A 20,534-nucleotide genomic window follows, 5' to 3' on the forward strand; every position below is an offset into this window, starting at 1 on the left:
TTGGTTGGTTGGTTGGTTGGTTGGTTGGCTGGTTGGTTGGTTGGCTGGTTGGTTGGTTGGCTGGTTGGCTGGCTGGCTGGCTGGTTGGTTGGCTGGTTGGTTGGCTGGTTGGTTGGCTGGTCGAGACAGGGTCTCACTATGTATATAACCCAGGCAAGCCTTGAACTTGGAACGCCCCTGCTTTGGCCTCCTAAGTGCTGGGATCACATGTGTTTTGAAAAGATGTCCAGGCTGGCCTCCAGGATCTGTGCAGAGAGGTGTGTGCTCAAGTGTGAGTTTTACTTTTTCAACCACTGTGCGACAGAAGGGAGCTCCTGCAGAACCGCGATTGCCTTGTCCCATGGTTACTCAGGCAGGACCCTTCTGCATGAGACTTTGATATGCCCCGAGTACTGGTCACAAGAACCCTGGGAAAATCCAGTTGCTTAACAAGACTCAAAAGGCAATTATAGTCAGTTACCGAATGAGACAACTCACTTTGCCTGTCTTCTTCCTTCCATTCTACATATTCCTGACGGCTTTCCCTTGATGTGTAAAACAGTTAAAACAGCCACAATAAAATTATTCTTTTCACCCTAGTTATTAGTCCACTTAGAATCTAAAATGGATTTTAATTTACAACGTATTAATGTATTAACACATAACCATAGTGGTAAGTATACTGTAGTCTTTCTTCACACACAGTAAAATATCTCAGAGACCAGTTCTATTCTTACCCTGATAGAGAAGTAAAAACAGGAGTTCAGAAACAGGAACTCCACTGTCCACATTTTACAACTAATTCAAACCCTATCACCTGGCTTCAAGGAGTCTCGAAACCATGTTTCCCCACTTGAAAGGAAAACAAACTTAATATACTCTATCTGCTAAAATGTTAAAAATAATTCTTTTGCTCTATTTAAGTAGGGTTATTAAATGAAGGTTTTTTTTTTTTTTAAAAAAAAAAAAAAAAGAGATCTTTCATCAAGACTATTCAATTATTTTCTTAAGGCCTTCCAAATGAATTTGTTTCTGTGAAATCAAACAAATGTCTAATGGGACAGTTTAAACAAGAAAGCATGTATACCCCATTTTGTAATGTCAACACAGTGGCTGATTTCTGAATTCTGCCAGCCTCCACTCACCCAGTCCTCTAGCTCCCGAGTGGTCCTTGGCTGACACCTAGTGGACAACGTGGAAAGAATTCTTTTCTGAAATAATTTATAAGATTTAAGAGGGTTAAGCTTTCTTACGGAATATAGCTTTGTTAAAGGAATTTCTTGGAACGTGTCGCATGTCCCATTTATATTCATAGTGTGCAAACTGAGCCACATTAATTGAGCATAAAGATGAAGGGAGTGTTTTCATGTGTCAAATGTTAAAATGGAACTAGAAAACCACTTTCCAGAGATTAAGTTGTCATTTGAGTTTGAAATTAACTCCAGCTATAAACTCAGTATATAATAGGAAGATAGGTATACGAAATAGGTGACTATTTTCTTCAAAATTAAAGTGACTGTTAATTTTTTTTTTCCTGTCTGCATCTCCAATTTTTAATTTTTTTAATTAAGTGTGATCACCATTCAGCCCAAATAGTTTTCCATGATATCACAGATTGCAGCAAATTAGAAACAAAATCATTTCAGTTACTATAACATAGTGTATGTAGATCAAATTATAGTACCCTTGGGGAAAATGTAAACAGCATTGGGAAAAAAGGAATATCACCTCAGCTGATTTCCTCCTCTAAATCAGTTGGTAAAACCATGGGTTAAGACAGCCTGTCCATTTCTAAGCATTAGCAACACATGGCAACAGTAACAACAAACCTCAAAGCATTCTGGGTAGAAATGCGAAGTGTGTGGAGAGAGGAAGCCTCAAGGCATCATCAGGCTCTATTCCCCAGAAGGGTACAGACAGGGGCTGTGGCTGTGCCTGTCCATCGATCCCAATGGCACTGGGAAAGGTAGGTCCTGCTGTTCCACCCTACCGCTGAGAGAGCGCATCCCAAGAGTTGAGAGAGCTGCCCCACGGGTTGTGAAGACACAAATGATTGAACTGCAGCTGTACATAGTGGGCTTGGGTTGTTTTGGGTTTTGTTTTTACTCGCCTAAACAATACAGAATAAAACGATCTGTAAGGCCTTTACCTTTTGGTAAATCTAGAGCCAATTTAAAACTGATAGGAAGACATGTACAAGCTCTGGATGAGTTCTGTATCTCTCTATAAAAGACGTGGGTACCACCGTCTTGTTTGCTGCTGAGATACACTGATGAAAGAAGCAGTTTGGGGAGGACGGGTTTATTTCAGCTCACAGTTCCAGGTTACACTCCATCCTAACAGGGACATCAAGACAGGAACGTAAAGCCACTAGTCACATTCTATCCAAAGTCCAGAGCAGAGAGAAATTAATACCTGTGGGCGACCGCTGAACTCTCTGTCTCTGGTGTAACTTAGGACATAGCCCCAGGGTTGTGACCCATACCAATTAACAAAAGTAAGATACCCACTCCCAGATACAGCCTACAGGCCAACTTGATCTATGCCAGAGGTTCTCAATAAGCTGTAAGCTGAGACCCTTTTGGGGGTCAAATGATCCTTTCACAGGGGTCACAAACCAGATATCCTGCATACCAGATATTTACAATATGAGTCTAACAGTAGCAACGTTATAGTTATGAAGTGGCAAAAAAACATTATAGTTGGAGTGGTCACCACAGCATAAGGGACTGTATGAAAGGGTTGAATGTTGAGACTCTTTTCCCAAGTGAGACTAAATTGTGTCAAATTCACAGTTAACACTAACCATCAAGTCTTTGCTGTATTGTACCTAGTGTAGCCTCCTCAGGATAATCTTTGAATCTCCTAAACTATGTATTAATGCCTAAAAGAAATAGTAAGGGTTTTGTTTTTTTCTAAAATCCATTTATTTAGGTATGATAAGATCTCTGTCATACTTGTTCACTAATTGTATCTACATTTTCTCTGTTTCAGGCCAAGCAAGCAATTCTTGAAATGGACGCCATCCGTAAGTTGTGTTGTTGTTTCCTTAGCATGCCTTTTTTTTTTTTTTTTTTTTTTTTTGGTAGCAGACTTAATTCATTTATTTTTCTTGTGTGGTAGCCACAGCTGGAGCCTGGGTCCTCTGAACCGAGACTCTGGTGTGGGTTTTCACAAGATGATCAGTGAATATTCCTGATAAGGAGACTTGGTAAAGACAGTCTCTTTCCAGAGGTTGGGGGTCAGGTAGCTGTAAATCTTGGTGATGGCATCAAAGATGGCCTTGGCAAAGTTGCCCGGGGTGGCAGTGCCGCTTCTGGCTGAAGTGTAGCAATCATCTATACCGGCCATCATCAGTGGCTTCTTGGGCACAGGAGCAGAGACAATGCCAGTGTCCCTGGGGGCAGGGATGAGACGCACCAGCACAGAGCCGCAGCGGCCTGTCACCTTGCATAGAACAGTGTGGGGCTTGCCAATCTTGTTCCCCCAGGGGCTTGCCAATCTTGTTCCCCCAGGGGCTTGCCAATCTTGTTCCCCCAGTAGCCTCTCCGCACAGGGATGATGGAAAGCTTGGCCAAGATGATGGCCCCTCAGATGGCAGCGGCAACCTCCCTGGAGCATTTAGCACTAAGACCAATGTGGCCATTGTAGTGTTCTCTAGTGACAAATGCCTTGAACCTGGTTCGCTGGCCAGCCTGAGCGCTTCTGCGCTGGTGTTTCTGATGTAGCACACAATTCTGAACATGCCAGCCACCCTGCGTGGTCACCATCCCCTCACTCGCTCCTGTGGCTCTCTTGGCAGACCATCCAGGCTTCTGTTACAGTCCCGAGGGAGAGATGAAGACACCATGCGGTTCTGCACCCCATCGGCTGAGACGGAAGTCGGGTAAGCGGGATGTTGTCATCTAACTGTAATGCGGAGAGGAACAGGGAGTGAGTTCTTTCTAACCGATAGGCATTTTCTGGCTGCTTGTTGTTTGAATACATCTAAGGCTACCTTTAAATAGATAACCAAACAAAAACAAAACAAACAAACAAACAAACAAAAAAACCCTCTAGCTTTTCTTTTAAACACCTCTCTACTTAACTCTCTCGGTGAATATAAAATATGTCAACCAGCCCATGCCTTTTGTCCCAGGCAGAGGCAGGCAGATCTCAATGAATTGGATGCCAGTCTGATACTATATAGTAAGTTCTGAGCCAGACAGATCTCCACAGTGAGACTCTGTCTCAGATGGAAGATGGATGGATGGATGCATGGATGGATGGATGGATGCATGGATGCATGGATGCATGGATGGATTGGATAATTGATTGATTGATTGATTGATTGATAGACAGACAGACAGATACTTCATACAGTTCCTTGCCATTGACAAATACCCCCTTAAGCCCTGTTTGCTGTCGCCGGTAGAAGGTAAACCTTATGACTGCCACACACAGCATACTCAAGCCTACCATTTTGATATGTGCTTGCTACATCAGATGTCATGTAGTATTCCCTTAGCTCTCAGATCCTGGTTTTATATGATATTTACTAAGCCCACTTTCCCTTTTACTATAGGCAAGGAGTGCCAGGGCAGGTAACTGCTAAGATTTCTGCTTTTAAGACCCTCTCTGTGAGGGAGACCAAAAAAAAAAATTTATTTTAAGTAATAAATAAACACCAGTCTCTTTGATAAAGCTTTGGCGTGTTTGGAAAAGAGAGTGGAAAGACACAGGAGAGAGGAGAGAGAGAGGTCTAGGAAGAAGAAAGACGTCACAGAGCCAAAGGCTGGTTGATACTCATGACAGGATGTGAGGCTGAAGCAGGTAGAGCTGGGATTGCCCATGCACTGGCCTAGGACCTGAGCCCAGCAGGGCCTCAGGACAGACAGGTCACGTCAGCAGCTCTACCTGGCTGGAGTGAGGGAAGGAGCTGAGGTGGAAGATGAGGCTAGAGGGCTGCAGATCAGAGCCTGGCCGTGAAGACTCGGCAGGCCATGTACACGTGTAAGGAAGTAGCAAGGTGAGGGAGACCCTGAGCACAGCGGCCACACCAGGCTGGAGAAGTGACAGAGGCCCGGTGACTTGCATCAGGCTTAGGATGCAGAATGGTAGCTCACTAAAAAAAAAAGCTTTTCAGAGTAGGGTGGGGAGGTGGGGAGGAGGTGGGGACCAGTGGGGGGTTGCAGAGAAACTGGTCACTAGCTTGATAAACTGGCAGGGAATACAGGTGAAGTTCAAGAGGAAAAAGTGAGCTCTGACTGAGCAGAGTGAGTTGGCGGTATCCAAAGCATGCTGTGCAGCCTAGAACATAAAGTGCCAGTTGCAGCTGAGAGGCAGCAGTGGGAGCCTGAGGAGTCCTTCCAGTGTGTGGTGGGTTGGTACAGTAGCACCTGGTCTTCTCTTCTGTGACTCCTGACCTTTAAGAGTTTTTCCAACCACTTCAGCAGGGTGAATGGCTGGTACCCAAGTATCCCCGACCACTGATTATTTGGCCACAGCTCAGGGATAGGGGTGTTGCTTCGTTGATAGCATGCTTGCCTTAGATGGGGCTCCTGTCTATAATCCTTCAGGTCTGTAGTCTCTGCACTCAGGAAATGGAGGCAGGAGCATTGGGAGTTCAAGGTCATCCTCAGCTACTTAGCAAGTTCAAGGCCAGCCTGAGATGCGTGAGGACCTGTCTAAGACAAAAAGGAACATTTCCAGAGCTCTGAGAACGTCAATAAGCTACTAACTTATTTATGAGGGGAAATATTGATTTGCAAATGACAGTGGCTTTGCTCTCTCCTCAGAACCTTCCTCGAGATCAAACAAAGTGTTGAAGACCAGCGGTAAGTCCAAAAGTCGAGTTATGTTTTTTTCACTCTTGTTGGTTCTCAGTCAAGCCGTAACAACAGAAGATTGCGTGTTAGATGCATTGTAGATTGGTGGATTTGTTAGCTGAACTGCAGGAAGATTAAATATTTCGGTAAGCGAAAGTGTCTCGATGCAACCTGATCTGACAGACATAAAGTTACTATCTGTCAGAAAAAAGAAATACTAGCAATAAAAATGAGGAAAATGAGATGGCTCAGTGGGTAAGAGCACCCGACTGCTCTTCCGAAGGTCCGGAGTTCAAATCCCAGCAACCACATGGTGGCTCATAACCATCTGTAACAAGATCTGACGCCCTCTTCTGGCGTGTCTGAAGACAGCTACAGTGTACTTACATATAATAAATAAAAATAAATAAAAAAAGAAAAAAGAAAAAAATGAGGAAAAGGACCCTTAAATGTATGTATGTGTATATATGTGTGTATGTATGTATGTAATATATATGCTTTATTTGTCTACACATATATATGCCCCGGCTTCACAGAAAAAAAGTGCCAATAAAATTTAAAGTTTACAAAGTCATCTGCATCGGTAATTAGAAAAAAACTATTCATTTAAATGAGAGAAATGGAGACAAGGAAGCTTATGAATTTGACAGAAAGATACTGCAAAACTCTTTATAGCTTTTTCCTAAGCAAAATTTCATAATTCCCATGTAAGTTCAAAGTGGACATTTGCCCTTGACTCAACAATTTGACCTCTAGGCCCATATAGATGTGTCAGCAAGTATGACTAGAACCCTGCCTGGACTCTTCACAAGTCAGAAGGGCGACTTCTCAAGGGACGAGGCCTTGCTATGGCAGAGGTCAGGTCTCGTTCCACGTGCTCGGAGCACCTGGTACCACTCCTGTGTTCCTCCTGGTATAGAATATTAACTGCAGAAACTATCACAACTCCTGGATAGACCACCAAGCACTATGTGGCGGTCTCCTTCGCTTCATAGCAAGTTCAAGGCCAGCCTGAGATACACCAGACCCTGCCTAAAAATAAAAAGAGTATTTCTTCTTCTTTTTACATGATTAAAGATGTCTAGCTCTTTTTAATTTTATGTGTATCAGTGTTTGCCTACATGTATGTCTATGTGAGGGTGTTGGAACCACTTGAATGGAGTTACAGACAGTTCTGAACTGCCCTGTGGGTGATGGGAATAGAACCTGGATCCTCTGGAAGGGTAACGAATGCTCTGAACCACTGAGCCATCCCTCCAGCCCCCCTCTAGAGCTCTTAAGATGTCAATAAGCTACTATTTCTTTATAAGGAATAAACTTGATTTGTGTTTTTGCACCATTGTATATCTCGTAGAAAGTGGTCTGTTCATACATATGATAGGGTGTTCTGCTGTTGGAAGAAAAAAAAGAAAGAAAGAAAGAAAGTCAGTCTCTAGCTACTAACGAGTGCCTGTAGATTTAGCAGAAACTATACTGAGGTGTATTGCATCTTTATTTAGAAACAAACAGAGCAACTGTGCCTTGCAATAAGATGGGACACAGTAGTTGTGGGATCCAGAATGGTGAACACCATGCTGAACTGTGCTACTATAGAAATGGTTCTCAACCTGTGGGTTGTGACCCTCTTGGCATCCCTCTGTCTCCAAAGATATTGACATTACTGTTCAGAACACTTGCAAAATTACAGTTATGAAGTAGTAATAAAAATAATTTTATGGTGGTGGGGGGGTCACCACAACATGAGGAACTGTATTAAAAGGTTGCAGTGTTAAGAAGGTTGAGAAATTCTGCTCTAGGGGAAGGAATTTGTGGGGAGAGAAGCCCTTTATAAGTTTACATAACTAGACAACTTTTAAAGATGAACTTTGTATCATCTGGGTATCCGTAAGATACCAGCATAAATCCTTCTCAATGACAGGGTCAAGGAGACCTGTGGATAAGACGTCACCTTCATTTACAACCAACCCCTCAAATGTCTAAAAGTCAACAAAAGCTTCTACAGCGGACTCCCGTGGCCCATGGCATGGCTGTTCTTTTTCATGTTTTTGTTCAGAAGTTTGGGGACCTATTTACCAAGAACTGTTGCTCTCAGGGATACAGAAGACAGCTTTGGCTCAAAACATAAAGTGGTCCTGTTGTGGAAAGGGATATAGAATGAATACCTGAGGGACGTTTTTGAAAACAGGACCCAAAAGGCTCAAAGCTCTCAAGTGCCAATTATTAGCAATATGTATACAAGCCATATAAAAAGATGAGATACAAGCCATATAAAAAGATGAGATACAAGCCATATAAAAAGATGAGATAAACTTTAAATCCTCAAACTTCAGAACATTTTTCGGGGCTGGTGAGATGGCTCAGTGGGTAAGAGCACCTGACTGCTCTTCCAAAGGTCCTGAGTTCAAATCCCAGCAACCACATGGTGGCGGCTCACAACCATCCATATTGAGATCTGACTCCCTCTTCTGGAGCGTCTGAAGACAGCTACTGTCTACTTACATGTAATAAATAAATAATTTTTATTTTATTTTTCTTTATTTTTCAGAAACTTCACAAGATATCCAGAAGGTAAGTATGGCCATGTTGCTTCTAAAAGGCTTTCTGTGGACTCCTTCCGCCGCAGCCTCCATCCTTACCAGTCTCGTCCCCAGCCTGAGTATCAACCTTTCCTTTCCATTTTGGCATTCTTATTCAATTTGCATTTTTAGCTATTTATACTTGATTTAAGGGAAAACTAATTCTTTTCAACTCATTCCCTCTCCATTGTATCTCTTTCAATTCAGGCAATTCTACCCATCCAGCCCCGTACCTCACTTCTCTCCTTAGAAGCCATGCCCTTAGGAAGTAACCCTTGCTAATGTGCTTGGTCGCACACTGCCCAGCACCTCTGTTCATGTTAAAGCCAGCCCCTGACCTAGGTATAGCTCCCTTCCCAAAGCACTGGCTCAGGTGACCTCTTGAAGAATGTGGTTCTAAGGCAGGTACCGTAGCACCCAAAGTCCCTGCTACTTGGGAAACAGAGGCAAGAGAAGTGCATGAATCCAGGAATTTAAGATCAGCCTGGGCAACATACTGAAACCTATCTCAAAAAAAAAAAAAAAAAAACACTAAAAATATAAGTACGCTGTCTGCTGATATAGCAGGTGTAATGTGTACAATGAAACTTTGCTCTGCCAAGTTGTATCAAGGCAGGGCTTCTGTTCCTCTGACAAAAGATTAGGAAATGGGAAACACTTCCTAGCAGACCTGTGCTTGCAACCTAGCATGTCTGAGGTGCTGAGTTAAATCTCCCCACTAGAGCTGGAGAGATGGCTCAGAGGTTAAGAGCACTGGCTGCTCTTCCAGAGGTCCTGAGTTCAATTCCCAGCAACCACATGGTGGCTTGTAACCATCTATAATGAGATCTGGTGTTCTCTTCTGGCACGCAGGCTTACATGCAGATAAAATGTGTATTCATAATAAATAAATATAAATCTTTTTTTTTTAAATCTCACCACTAAAGAAAAAGGAAATAATTTTGTCTTATTGAACGTTGTGTGCCCAGTTTTATTTCCTGGAAAGAGGAGCTGTTAGTATCCTGATCTGAGTGTCCACTGGTGAGCTGTCTTAATGAACAAACAATTCCTACAGTATTTATTGTAGTTTCTCGTGTAAAGGCCAAGAATCTGTCTTCCTTATCCATAAGGATATGGTTCTGGGAATCTTTCCCACAAATCCCATTTATATTATGCTTTAGCACAAGGACAGAGTGAGCCTGTTGATAAAGGCTGTATCTTCGTTTAAAAACCCTAGCACTTGGGAGACAGAGGCAATAGGATATCAGTGAGTTCAAGTGAATTCCTGGCCTACAAAGTTGAGTTCCAGTCCAGCCAAGACTACACATTTAAGCCCTGTCTCAAAAACAAAAGCAAAATAAAATAAAACAAACAAATAAAGGACCTACTTCAACATGTCTAAAATTCAGCTTCAACTTTTAAGGCGGTTTCAGTGGCTTTGCAAGGGACTCCTGTTTCTCCCCCCCCCACCCCCCATACTGTTGGTTTTCATTTGGAACCATTTGAAACTTTGTAACTTGATTGATTCACCATTGTAAAATCTATTTTCTGATCTCGGCTTAACTTGGGCCACTGAAGACGGTACCCTGACCTTTCATGCAGCTGTGGTAATCCTAGAGCCAAGCCCCTCTCAGTAACTAAGTAAAAGCTAAGTGAAGTGGTTCCTCTGAGGAACCCTTCCAGCAGTGCGCAACCCAAGTGCACCCAGGAAAGTCCACTCAGGGACTACGATACTAGATGAAGACAAAAGCGAGCAAGGAAAACCAAACCAAATTAAAATCAACCAGTGTGTGGCTTCAGTAGGAAAATTTCATCTCCTAACAACAATGCTCTGGATGTATCCTAAGTGTAAGAACAGATTGGCCTGTTGCTTAACAACAGCTGATACCTTTTCCAGAATTTATATCCTGGACCCCTCATCCTCTGTCTATAGTGACTAAGCTCCTATATAAGCTGGCGTTAAAACCTGGATTCAAATGTATGTCTGCCATTTATAAACATCTCTTGCTAGATATTTAACATTAGCAGGACCCTAGCTTTCAACTTTATAAAATTAAGCTGCTGAAGTCCTTTTCAAGTCAGTTAAAACCAACAATGTCTATAGATCATTTTCTTTAAGAATGTGGCTGTCTCGGTCTTCCTTATGGTGCAATCATAAGGAAAAGATGTGTCTGTCTCCTTCAGGTTTCTAGAGAGGGAAGCTCTTCCCAGCTGACTTCGGCTGTACCTGCCCAGAGGAACCGCCAGCCCGGCAGCGCTGCAGTTATCAATATGCTTCGCGGGGGAGGCGGTGTTAGAAGCCCGTGGACAGATCACCACATCCGGCAGCGGACGGATCACCACATCCGGCAGCCTTTGTTTCCAAGCCGCCGGTCTCCACAGGAGAATGAGGACGATGACGACGATGATTACCAGATGTTCGTTCCGTCTTTTTCTTCCTCGGATCTCAACTCCACCAGGTTGTGTGAAGAGAACGCTTCAAGTCGCCCTTGCAGCTGGCATCTGGGACTCATCGAACCCGCAGAGATCTCCAGCTCTGGTCACAGGATAGTCCGACGGGCCAGTAGCGCAGGGGAAAGCAACGCCTGCCCTCCCGAAGTAAGAATTAGGGACAGTGATGACTCTCAGTACTGTCCCGGGAGAGAACCCCAGAACAGTCCTCAACCAGGAGGAGAGGGAGGGATGACCCCCTTTGGGTCATCTGTAGAGCTGACTATTGATGATATAGACCACGTCTATGATAACATAAGTTATGAAGACTTAAAGTTAATGGTGGCCAAGCGGGATGAAACTGAATGTTCTTTCTCCAAATCATCCAGAGACTCTGTTCGCCCCAAGAGCACCCCAGAGTTAGCCTTCTCAAAGAGTCAGGCTAGCCACAGTACAAGCTCTCTCCACTCAAAGAAAGAGGCAGGCCCCAGTGGTCAAGAGGCATCCAACCAAAGCATACATGAACACCAGGACGTGGAAGAAAACATCTATGACACCATAGGGCTTCCAGACCCACCATCGCTGAACTTTCATTGCAGCAGCCTCAAGCAGCCCAAACGGAGCACCTTCCTGGGTCTGGAAGCTGATTTTGCATGCTGTGACAGCCTGAGACCGTTTGTCTCTCAGGATAGCCTCCAGTTCAGTGAGGATGACATATCTTACCACCAGGGACCCTCCGATACCGATTATTTGAGTTTGCTATATGACTCTCCTCGCTGTAACCTGCCTATTGCAGATAAGGCTCTGTCCGACAAATTATCCGAAGAAGTAGATGAAATCTGGAACGATCTGGAAAATTACATCAAGAAAAATGAAGACAAGTCGAGAGACCGCCTCCTTGCAGCCTTTCCTGTGAGCAAAGACGATGCACCAGAGAGGCTGTTTGTCGACAGCACCCGTGAGCTGGGCAGGAATACAGGACATGTCACATCTATGCTGGCCCTTCCTGCAAGCCAGCCTTTCCTCCCGCCTGGGAAAAGCAGGGTTGTCAGAGCGAGCAGGGCCAGCCGCTCCCTGGATAAAGACATTATTTCAACAGAAGGCTCCTTCCTGAGTCTTAACCAACTCTCTCTGGCCAGCGACGTGCCTCCTGTGGACAATCCCTATGACCTGGCCAACTTCAGCCTGCCCCAGACAGACCCAGAAAACCCTGACCCTGGGATGGAGGTCACAGACAAGACCAAGAGCAGGGTCTTTATGATGGCCAGGCAGTATAGTCAAAAGATTAAGAAGGTAAATCAGATTTTGAAAGTGAAAAGCCCGGAGTTGGAGCAACCACCGTCCAGTCAGCCTAGCCCCAGTCACAAAGACCTGGTGGCCATCTTGGAAGAGAAGAGGCAAGGAGGGCCCGCCATTGGTATGTTCCGTGCGCTGTTCTTCCTTCTCGAGAGTCATGTGTGGTTACAGGCTTCCCAGTTCTAATTGTCCTTTAGAGAGAACACCCCGTGAGGACGCTGCCACTCAAGTCTCAGGACACACAGGCCACAAAGCCACTGTTGACCCTTCTCACTTCACCTCAGTTGGGTCCTGTCCGCTAGAGCATGATTGGGCCTCGGGGTTTGGTGCATGGGTAATATTGCTACAGAGTTGGTACTTTTAGGAAAACATATCTCAAAGGGAGCCTGAAATGTAAAAGAAGCTCTCCATTCTAACCTCTGAAACACACATAAGCACTTCCCTCTGAACCTGCAATGTGTCGGCCGCGAGCAGACGTTCCTCAAAGCTGCTAAGGTTCTGAATCAGCTGGAATCAGGGGGACTCAGTTGGGAAAGTGCTTACGGGGACACAAGAACCTGAGTTGAGCTCCCCAGGCCCCGTGTAAAAAAAAAAAGCCAGCTGTAGTGTGACCTGCCTGTCATTCAAGGCTGGCTAGGCAGAGACCAGGAGGGTGAGTCACTACAGCTGGCTGGCCAGTCAGGCTGGGCTCAGTGAGACCCTGTCTCAAAAGATAAGGAAGTGAGAAACTGAGGATGATATGAGCATACACCTCAGGCCTTTACATGCACAGGAATACACAGCCACAAACACGTACACATAACACAGAAGTGCCCAGTCCTACTAGCAGAGAGGGGGGGGGAGGGAGGGAGGGAGGGAGAGAGAGGGGGGGGGGGGAGAGAGAGAGAGAGAGAGAGAGAGAGAGAGAGAGAGAGCGAGCTTTCTAAAAAGAATTATTTACTTTTATCTTTTGAGTATACCTGTGTACTATGTGCATGCAGTGCCTGAGAAAGCCAGAAGAGGGTGCTGGATCCCTGGGAACTGTAATTAAAGTTGTGAGCTACCATGTGGGTGCTGGAAATCAAACCCAGGTCCAGAGCACTGGCCTGTATCTCCATTCGTATGCATTTTCCCAAACTACCTCATCTGTAATTCATTGGCACCCACATAGTTCAGCTACAACTGGGTACTGTGTCCAAGAGCATCTCATTCGGTTCCATCACTTAACGCTTATAAGAAGCTTAATTCTAAAGTCGAACTTCCTTTGTGGGCATAACTGGGGTTTAGATGTGACGTGGGTTAGATCAGGGGTGCATGGGCAAGCGGGTCACAGTGTGACCTGTTAAAAGACGTCATGAGAAGCTCTGAGCCAGGAATAGATCCATGAGGAAAAAGCTATGTCGGAAGTTAAAAAATGAATTATCGCGAGGTTTTTCTTTCAGTGGTTCCCTAACAGACCAGGAAGCCAAGGCATGGACTTGGTTTCTGAAGGGCTCTCCAGGCTCTTTTGAATTCTTCTTTATAATTAAAATTCAAATAAATGTTGCTTGCCACATGCTGGTCAAAGAGACCAGAATGCATTTCTTTGTCTTCTGATAATGCTAAGTCGTTTACATCTTGTCTTGCCAAACAGGTCATTCTATAGTTACAGGAAGCGACTTCATGGGGAGTCTGGGGGCAGGAGTAGGTGGCAGTGGGAGCAGTTCTGTGGTAGTAATTTCAGTCAGTGGCGGAGCCCAGGCCATTGTTTCCCAGATCCAGAGAAAATGTATTACTAAGATTGATGATGATGATGATGATGATGATGACGACGATGTATTGATTGTGCCAGCAGAGGACAATTTAGCAGTAATATCCAGGGCTGGGCTACCTGAAATATGAGCCAGCCATTAAGATTCAAAAACTCTAAGCTTGCTTGAAGCAAGCCCTTCAGAACAAAATAATTGAGACCTACAACTTCTGTAAATAGGTTTCTTTTTGCCCACCTTTTTAAGTACTGTGATTGCTGATTCTTTGTGCCTTTTTAACTTCTGGTTTGTCCTGCTGTCTTCTTGGGGTCTCGTGCCTCTTCTCAGTTTCAGATCCAGGTCTTTTCTTGACGTCGTGGGCTACTAGGCTACTAATGACTTTCTCCTCATCCAGCGAGGAGCATTCCCTTCCCAAGGAGCGATGATTTCCCCCTCCCTACCGCAGGAACGTCCCCCTGGGGCCTGCCATCTCTCAGTCTTGGCTCCATCGGGGTGATCAAGGCCACTTCCTGTGCCCACCAGGCTTTCAATCAGTTGACCATGTGACTCCTTTTCTCTCTCTTGTTTATCTGGGCACAGGACGTCGTAATCGAATGGATCGATTCTTCAGGCTTCTGCGCATGGGCCTTACCACCTTGCCAGGAGCTTGCTCTCGGCGTTGTGCGGAAGGAAGAGCACCCTATTCACCTGCTGAAACCCTCGAGCATCTTGATTGAACTCTGTTCCCCGGGGTCTACAGGCCCCGGGTCACATGTTCACCTATAAATCACCCAACCAGGTCCAGTTGCTCCCACCGTTTAGAGCCTGTAGTAGCATGTGGCCATCTTGTTCAGCTGATAGTGTTTGAGACCAAGGAAGCTGCTTGGGTGTCTATATTTTGGGTGATATTTCTGCATAGGCTTGAGAACTTTTTATATAATGCAGGGAAGGCACATTTCTATGCTTCTGTCTACATCTGAACAACATCAGAAATATCAATATTTCTAATCCTCTCTCTTGGAATCAGCATGTTTGATATTTCCCACCACAAGAATTATTTCAATTTTTGTCTTTGATGATAAGAACTCCAACTTTAAAACCTTCAGAAAAAATATAGCCTGATGTCACCATGTAATAGTAATGTACATAGTCCTATACAGACAGTACCAGGAATACGATCACAGTCAGACTTTGAGCCAACAGGACTTTCTTGGCTCAAGAGACCAGTGGTGGCCTCCCCTTTTCTATGCATCTGGCTATCAGGGTCTTTTTAATCACACCTTGAGCTCTGAACGCCTGTCTTATTCATACTGGCATCATGCAAGTTGTAAACTCTCTCAAGTGGTAATATCAAGGCAAGAAATAACTGAAATAAATTTTCCCTTCTAGTGAGATACATTATAATTGGCCCCCTCTTTTTTATCTAAAGGTTAAAGCTCCCGGTATGCGTTATGTATAGGAAGCACTTTGATCCAAGGCCATCTCTCTCTTTCCCCTTTCTGCTATGGCCTGATTTCTGTACTATCTTGACTCTATTGGGTAGTCTCGGGAAAGGCCCATAAATCTGCAATCCTATGCTCAAAAGGAAAGGGAAAAAAAATCTGTGTGATGAAATCATTGAGACCAGTTTCTTTCTAGAAGCTGTTTGGTTCACAGAGCAAAGTGTACAACATTGTTCTCTGCAACCAAAACCTATCTGCAATAATAAACTAGCCATATGGCTTTTCTGTGTGCATGTATTTGAGTATATACATATAAGACTTTTAAAACAGTTATATATATATATATATATATATATATATATATATATGCCTACATATATGTATATGCACCATGTGCATGCAGGGGCCCTCAGAGGCTAGTCGAGGGTGTTGGATCCCCAGAAACTAGAGTTTAAAGGCAGTTGTGAGCCGCCCAATAGGGGTCCTGGGGATCGAACCTGGGCCTGCTGGAAGGGCAGCAAGCGCTCTTAACCACTAAACCATCTCTCTAGCCCCATGTAGGACTTATATAAGAAGTTGGGGAAAGGCTTTCGAGTAGAATAGGGATTGTGGGAGATTTTGAGGGATGGGTGTGAGACCTGATCGAGCATAGAAGAGGATGGTATGAAAGGGAAAAAGAGGCTTGAGAAATTCAATGGGTATTTTAGACATTATGGACAGAAGGAGTGTAAGACTTTATGGGTACATTTATACCAGGACACTTTTATTTGAATTATGAATTAGCCCTGTTCTCCCTCAAATTGTTGTCTCTGTGTCACCCTGTGGAATGTCAGTGCTCTCTGAGCAGTTATGGATCAGTTCAGGGCTACATATAGCATATAAGGGATGGCTCGGGCTGAACCGTATGGTTTTGCCTAAAGCCCCAGTTCCCTGCGGTTGGGTCTCATAGCTAATGCAACATGCCAGGCTTTGGGAGAATGGCTAACAGATAATGCTGCAGTCAAGTGGTTAGGGAATGTCTCTTAAGGTGCTGCTACATTTGAATTCGCGTCATGAGTCTTTACTATGCTACTTGAGGGATGTGCCAAGGTTTCGCTTCTAAATTTTCTGAAGAGTAATCTCTGACCTTGAATGCACTCTGAAGTTTGAAACCCAAAGCATCTAACTATAAACTCTAATGTGAAGTTACAGGGGTGGTTTGCCTTGATTGCAGGGAGGAGGGGCCGAGGGGGTGAAAGGCTGGAGGGTAACGTCTAAGAGCACATGCTACTAGTGAGGTGTTTCTGTCTTCAAGGAAGGTAGACTGGAAGAATAGCCGAAGTTCCACAAAATGTATATATCTCGTGGCGATTTAAAGGATAGTTTACTAACAGCAGGCTACCAACCATGTAAATAGTTCGTTATATAGTCATTGTCATAGCTGGGATTGATTGACTCCCTTCGCTGATGTCATACAGGTGAGATCTTAGCAATACGAGGGGTGCGTGGTGTTCCTCGATGTTAGAAGAGTCATGTGTGCCAGGATCGTAGCTGGGAACAGCTGGCTGGACCGATGTGCTGCTGGCCCACGAGAAGGACCTCTCTTGCCTAGCCAGATCTAGGTCAGACCTTTAGAGATGTCCTCGCTCTGGAGTGAGGCAACATGGAGAAGGCGCTGCTGTGTAATTTTAGTTAGCAGGTGTGTGTGTGAAAATGACTGTCAGAGCCTGTCCTTAAGTCAGTGCCAGACAGCATTCAGCTGTGGCGCCTGTGAGCGGCAGTCCTGAAGGCTTTGAGATACCCTTGGCTTTGGAAGAATGGGCACGGATACACGAGGTAGTCTTGACATGTGCTAAGGGAAAGAACTCTGCAAGATGCTGGCTGCCAGGTTACCTGGAAACTAGAGGTGTACAAACAGCAGCCAGAGCCAGCTTCACCAAGAAAAACTTGTCTGAGGGCAAGCAAGAGTAGCATGAAGTCAGGAGGCGACAGTGTTGTGGCCCTGCTTCTTGTAGGGACACGAGCTATTTTTATGTATCAGGATGTAAGCTCTGGCATTCTCATTTGACAATGCTTGTTTTGGGGACTAAAACCATTTTGTGGATTAAAGGAATTCTCATGACATGCGCTGTACACTTGCAAATCTGCTGTTCAGATAAAATAATGTAAAATTCAACCAAGGAGAACAAACCATTAAAACATGAGTTATTTTGATTAGCGTGGCATTCAGTGACTACTCCCCCTTAATCTTAAATCTACTGTCTGTTTTTTTAATAAGTCATTTTGGGGGTTATATTCTTATATTTAATCTTCTAAGGCAAGGATAATTCTATGTGCTTATTGTTTTGTTATCTGTCTTCCAGGTGCCAGGATCGCTGAATATTCCCAATTGTATGACCAGATTGTGTTCAGAGAGACACCCCTTAAAGCTCAGAAGGATAGCTGGGCCAGCCCCCAAGAACCCACCCTCCACAGGCCTGCATCACCTCCCCAGGCCCAGGGCACTGGCGAGGACTGGCTCTGGCATTCGCCCTACAGTAACGGTGAATTGGCAGATTTCTCTCCCCAGACAGAGCAAGACTCAAAGTCAAAATACCCCATCACGTTAGAGAGCATCACAAAAATTAGGCCCAGGCAGTTGTCGGGCGCTTGTTCAGTGCCTTCTCTTCAAGTGTTGGACCCACTGCTGGGCTCTGTGCAGCAGAGATGCAGCGTGGTGGTCAGCCAGCCCCACAAAGAGAACTCAGGTCAGAGTCCTCTTTACAACTCGCTGGGTCGCAAAGTCGTCAGCGCTAAACCTCAGCCTTATAGCAGGCCTCAGTCATCTTCCTCAATCTTGATAAACAAATCTCTGGACTCCATCAACTACCCTAGTGAGACAGAAAAGAAGCAACTGCTCTCTTCACAAAAAAGTCCCAGAGGTGCGAGCCAGCAGGATTTGCCGTCAAGGCTAGCGAACACATGTCAACAGGGCACGGGCAAACGGTCCGATATTACGCTCCAAGACTCGCAGAAGGTTCTCGTGGTAAATAGAAATTTACCCTTGAGCGCTCAAGTAGCGACGCAGAATTACTTTTCTAATTTCAAAGAGACCGAAGGAGATGAAGATGACTATGTGGAAATCAAGTCAGAAGAGGATGAAGTGGGGCTGGATCTCTCTCCAAGGCGGGGCAGGAAGTCTGACCCAAAGATCCCGGACCCTGACTGTTCGGATAACATCTGTAGCCACAGCACACTTTACTCTTTGAAGGAGCCAGTGAGTGGCAGGCTTGGGCTTCCTCCTTACCTGACAGCATGTAAGGACTCTGATAAACTGAATGATTACCTGTGGAGGGGGCCGTCACCCAATCAGCAAAACATTGTCCAATCTCTGAGGGAGAAATTTCAGTGTCTTAGCTCAAGCAGCTTTGCCTAGGTTTCTAGAACTGTCCAAATTAGCTCCTTAGGCTTGCAAATTACCATACGAATGAGGTTGTTTTTTCTGTATTTTCTTTCCATATATGCACCAGTTTAAAAACAATTTTGTAATAACAAGAGGGTAAAATGTGCTTTCGCTTACAGCACAGCTCTTTGAGCTGGCTGACCATGACATTTACCCCTCCCCACCCCCCATGTCCTAACAGTAGCACCCACTCTTAGAATACCATCTCTCCACATTCTAAGGAGTTTTATACTGTGACTCAGAGGCACCACAAGTGAATCTCTCTCACAGTTTTTAAAAAGCAAGACTAGAGTTATTTAAAGAGTCATGCTTACATGTGGCATCTCTATATTTGACAAGACTCAAGAATGATGCCCTGTCTGAGTCTCGGAAATTAGTGATTCTTCACACCAGTGTTTTGTTGCATGGTTTGGTGTCTCCTGCAAAGGGGAATGTCATGTTGTACAAAATGTCTTATGTAAGTGGTCCCTTAGGTTCTAGGATAAATCTGTAGCTTTTTTCATTACGTCTGTGGACCAGGCTGCAGACTTTGAGAGCCTGTGTGTGTGTCTCTGTGTGTGTTCCATTGTGTGCTTAGATGCTCCCTCAATGTTATCAATTCCGTGCTTTTGTTTAAAACAGTTTCTTCTGAAGGTGGGGGTGGGGATGTACATAACTGGGAACGTTTTATGTACTTAAATGTTCTTACTGGGTTCCTGTACTGAAGGGTCCAATTTTTCTTTTTTATATAAGTTCACTTTTCACCTACTTTTTTTTTTCGTGGGGGGAAAGTAGTGCATCTTGGAAAACATAGTTTAAATACTGTATATAAGACAATGAAACTTAGTAATGCCCATTATTTAATAAAGTTTGTAAAGTGGAAAGTAAATTTTCATTTGAATTAGTGGGTATGCACTGAAACATTCTAATGTTTCCACACTGCTTGGCTACATTACTCATTACTTATTCATTACTTCATTACTCATTGACGTAGGAGGGTCCAGCCCACGGTGGGCAGCACCATCCCTAGGCAGGTAGTCCTGGGCTATATAAGAATGCTAAAGGTAGCGAGCCACACTTCTCCAGTGGATTTTGCTTACAGTTTCTGCCTTGAGTTTCTGCTTTGACTTCCTTCAAATGATGGATAGTGAGCTGGAAGGGTAAGTAAGCTGAGATAAGCGTTTTTGTTCTCTAAACTGATTTTGCTCACGGTGTTTCTCACAACAGCAGAAAGGAATTAGAGCAGAGGATATACTATTTCTTTGACAAATAAGTTTTCCATATTTGGATTGCTTTTGAAGTAGTAAGCTTAGTGACTGAAATGGTTTTTGTTTTCTTTGTTTTGAGTCTAAAATAAATCAATCACTAAATTAAAAAAATCTTTTCATTGACAATGTAAGTAACAAGACATCTCTTTATTATTGAACTGAAAATTTAATCTCTATTTTTGCTACAAAGTACGGCTTATTTCACACACCTTTACGTTCCAGTTTTTCTTTGTTAAAATTATAGACAAAGCCAGGCTGGTGGTGTCACATATCTTTAATCTCAGCACTTGAGAGGCAGGGGCAAGAGGATCTCTGTGAGTCTGAGGCCAGCCTGGTCTACAGGATGAGTTCCAGGGCATCCAAGGATAAATAGTAAAACCCTGTCTCAAAAAGCAAAACAAAATAAAACAATAGAGAGAAAGAGACAAAAGTGAGGGAGGTGGGAGAGAAAGAGAGTGAGAGAAACATGCTTCTATAAATGGGTAATTATCGATGCTTTTTAAAGCAATCCACTTCCAAATATAACCATAAAGTCCTAGCCAATTGAGGTGAAAATACAGGCTGGATGATTCTACCCAAGAAGACAAGCTATTAAGATTCTTTCTCTAGAGTGTTTCTAGGCACTTCTCAGCACGGCTGAAGAGATCTCAG

At 44.2% G+C, this 20,534-nt stretch overlaps 1 protein-coding gene across 3 annotated transcripts in view; it reads left to right on the forward strand.

The window, feature by feature from the left end:
* Window positions 1-19,575, forward strand: part of Plekhg1 (pleckstrin homology and RhoGEF domain containing G1) — a 220,344-nt gene extending 200,769 nt beyond the window's left edge. For all 3 annotated transcript variants that reach the window (XM_029532902.1, XM_021221411.2, XM_029532901.1), the window contains 6 exons: window positions 2,974-3,007; window positions 3,782-3,865; window positions 5,757-5,795; window positions 8,332-8,354; window positions 10,526-12,188; window positions 17,558-19,575. In XM_029532902.1, the coding sequence (XP_029388762.1) occupies window positions 2,974-3,007; window positions 3,782-3,865; window positions 5,757-5,795; window positions 8,332-8,354; window positions 10,526-12,188; window positions 17,558-18,609 (2,895 nt within the window). In that variant the 3' untranslated portion in view covers window positions 18,610-19,575. The remainder of the gene's footprint in view (window positions 1-2,973; window positions 3,008-3,781; window positions 3,866-5,756; window positions 5,796-8,331; window positions 8,355-10,525; window positions 12,189-17,557) is intronic.
* The last annotated feature ends 959 nt before the right edge of the window (window positions 19,576-20,534 follow it).

This window comes from Mus pahari, chromosome 21 (assembly GCF_900095145.1).
Source record: "Mus pahari chromosome 21, PAHARI_EIJ_v1.1, whole genome shotgun sequence".
Classification (NCBI taxonomy): Eukaryota; Metazoa; Chordata; class Mammalia; order Rodentia; family Muridae; genus Mus; species Mus pahari.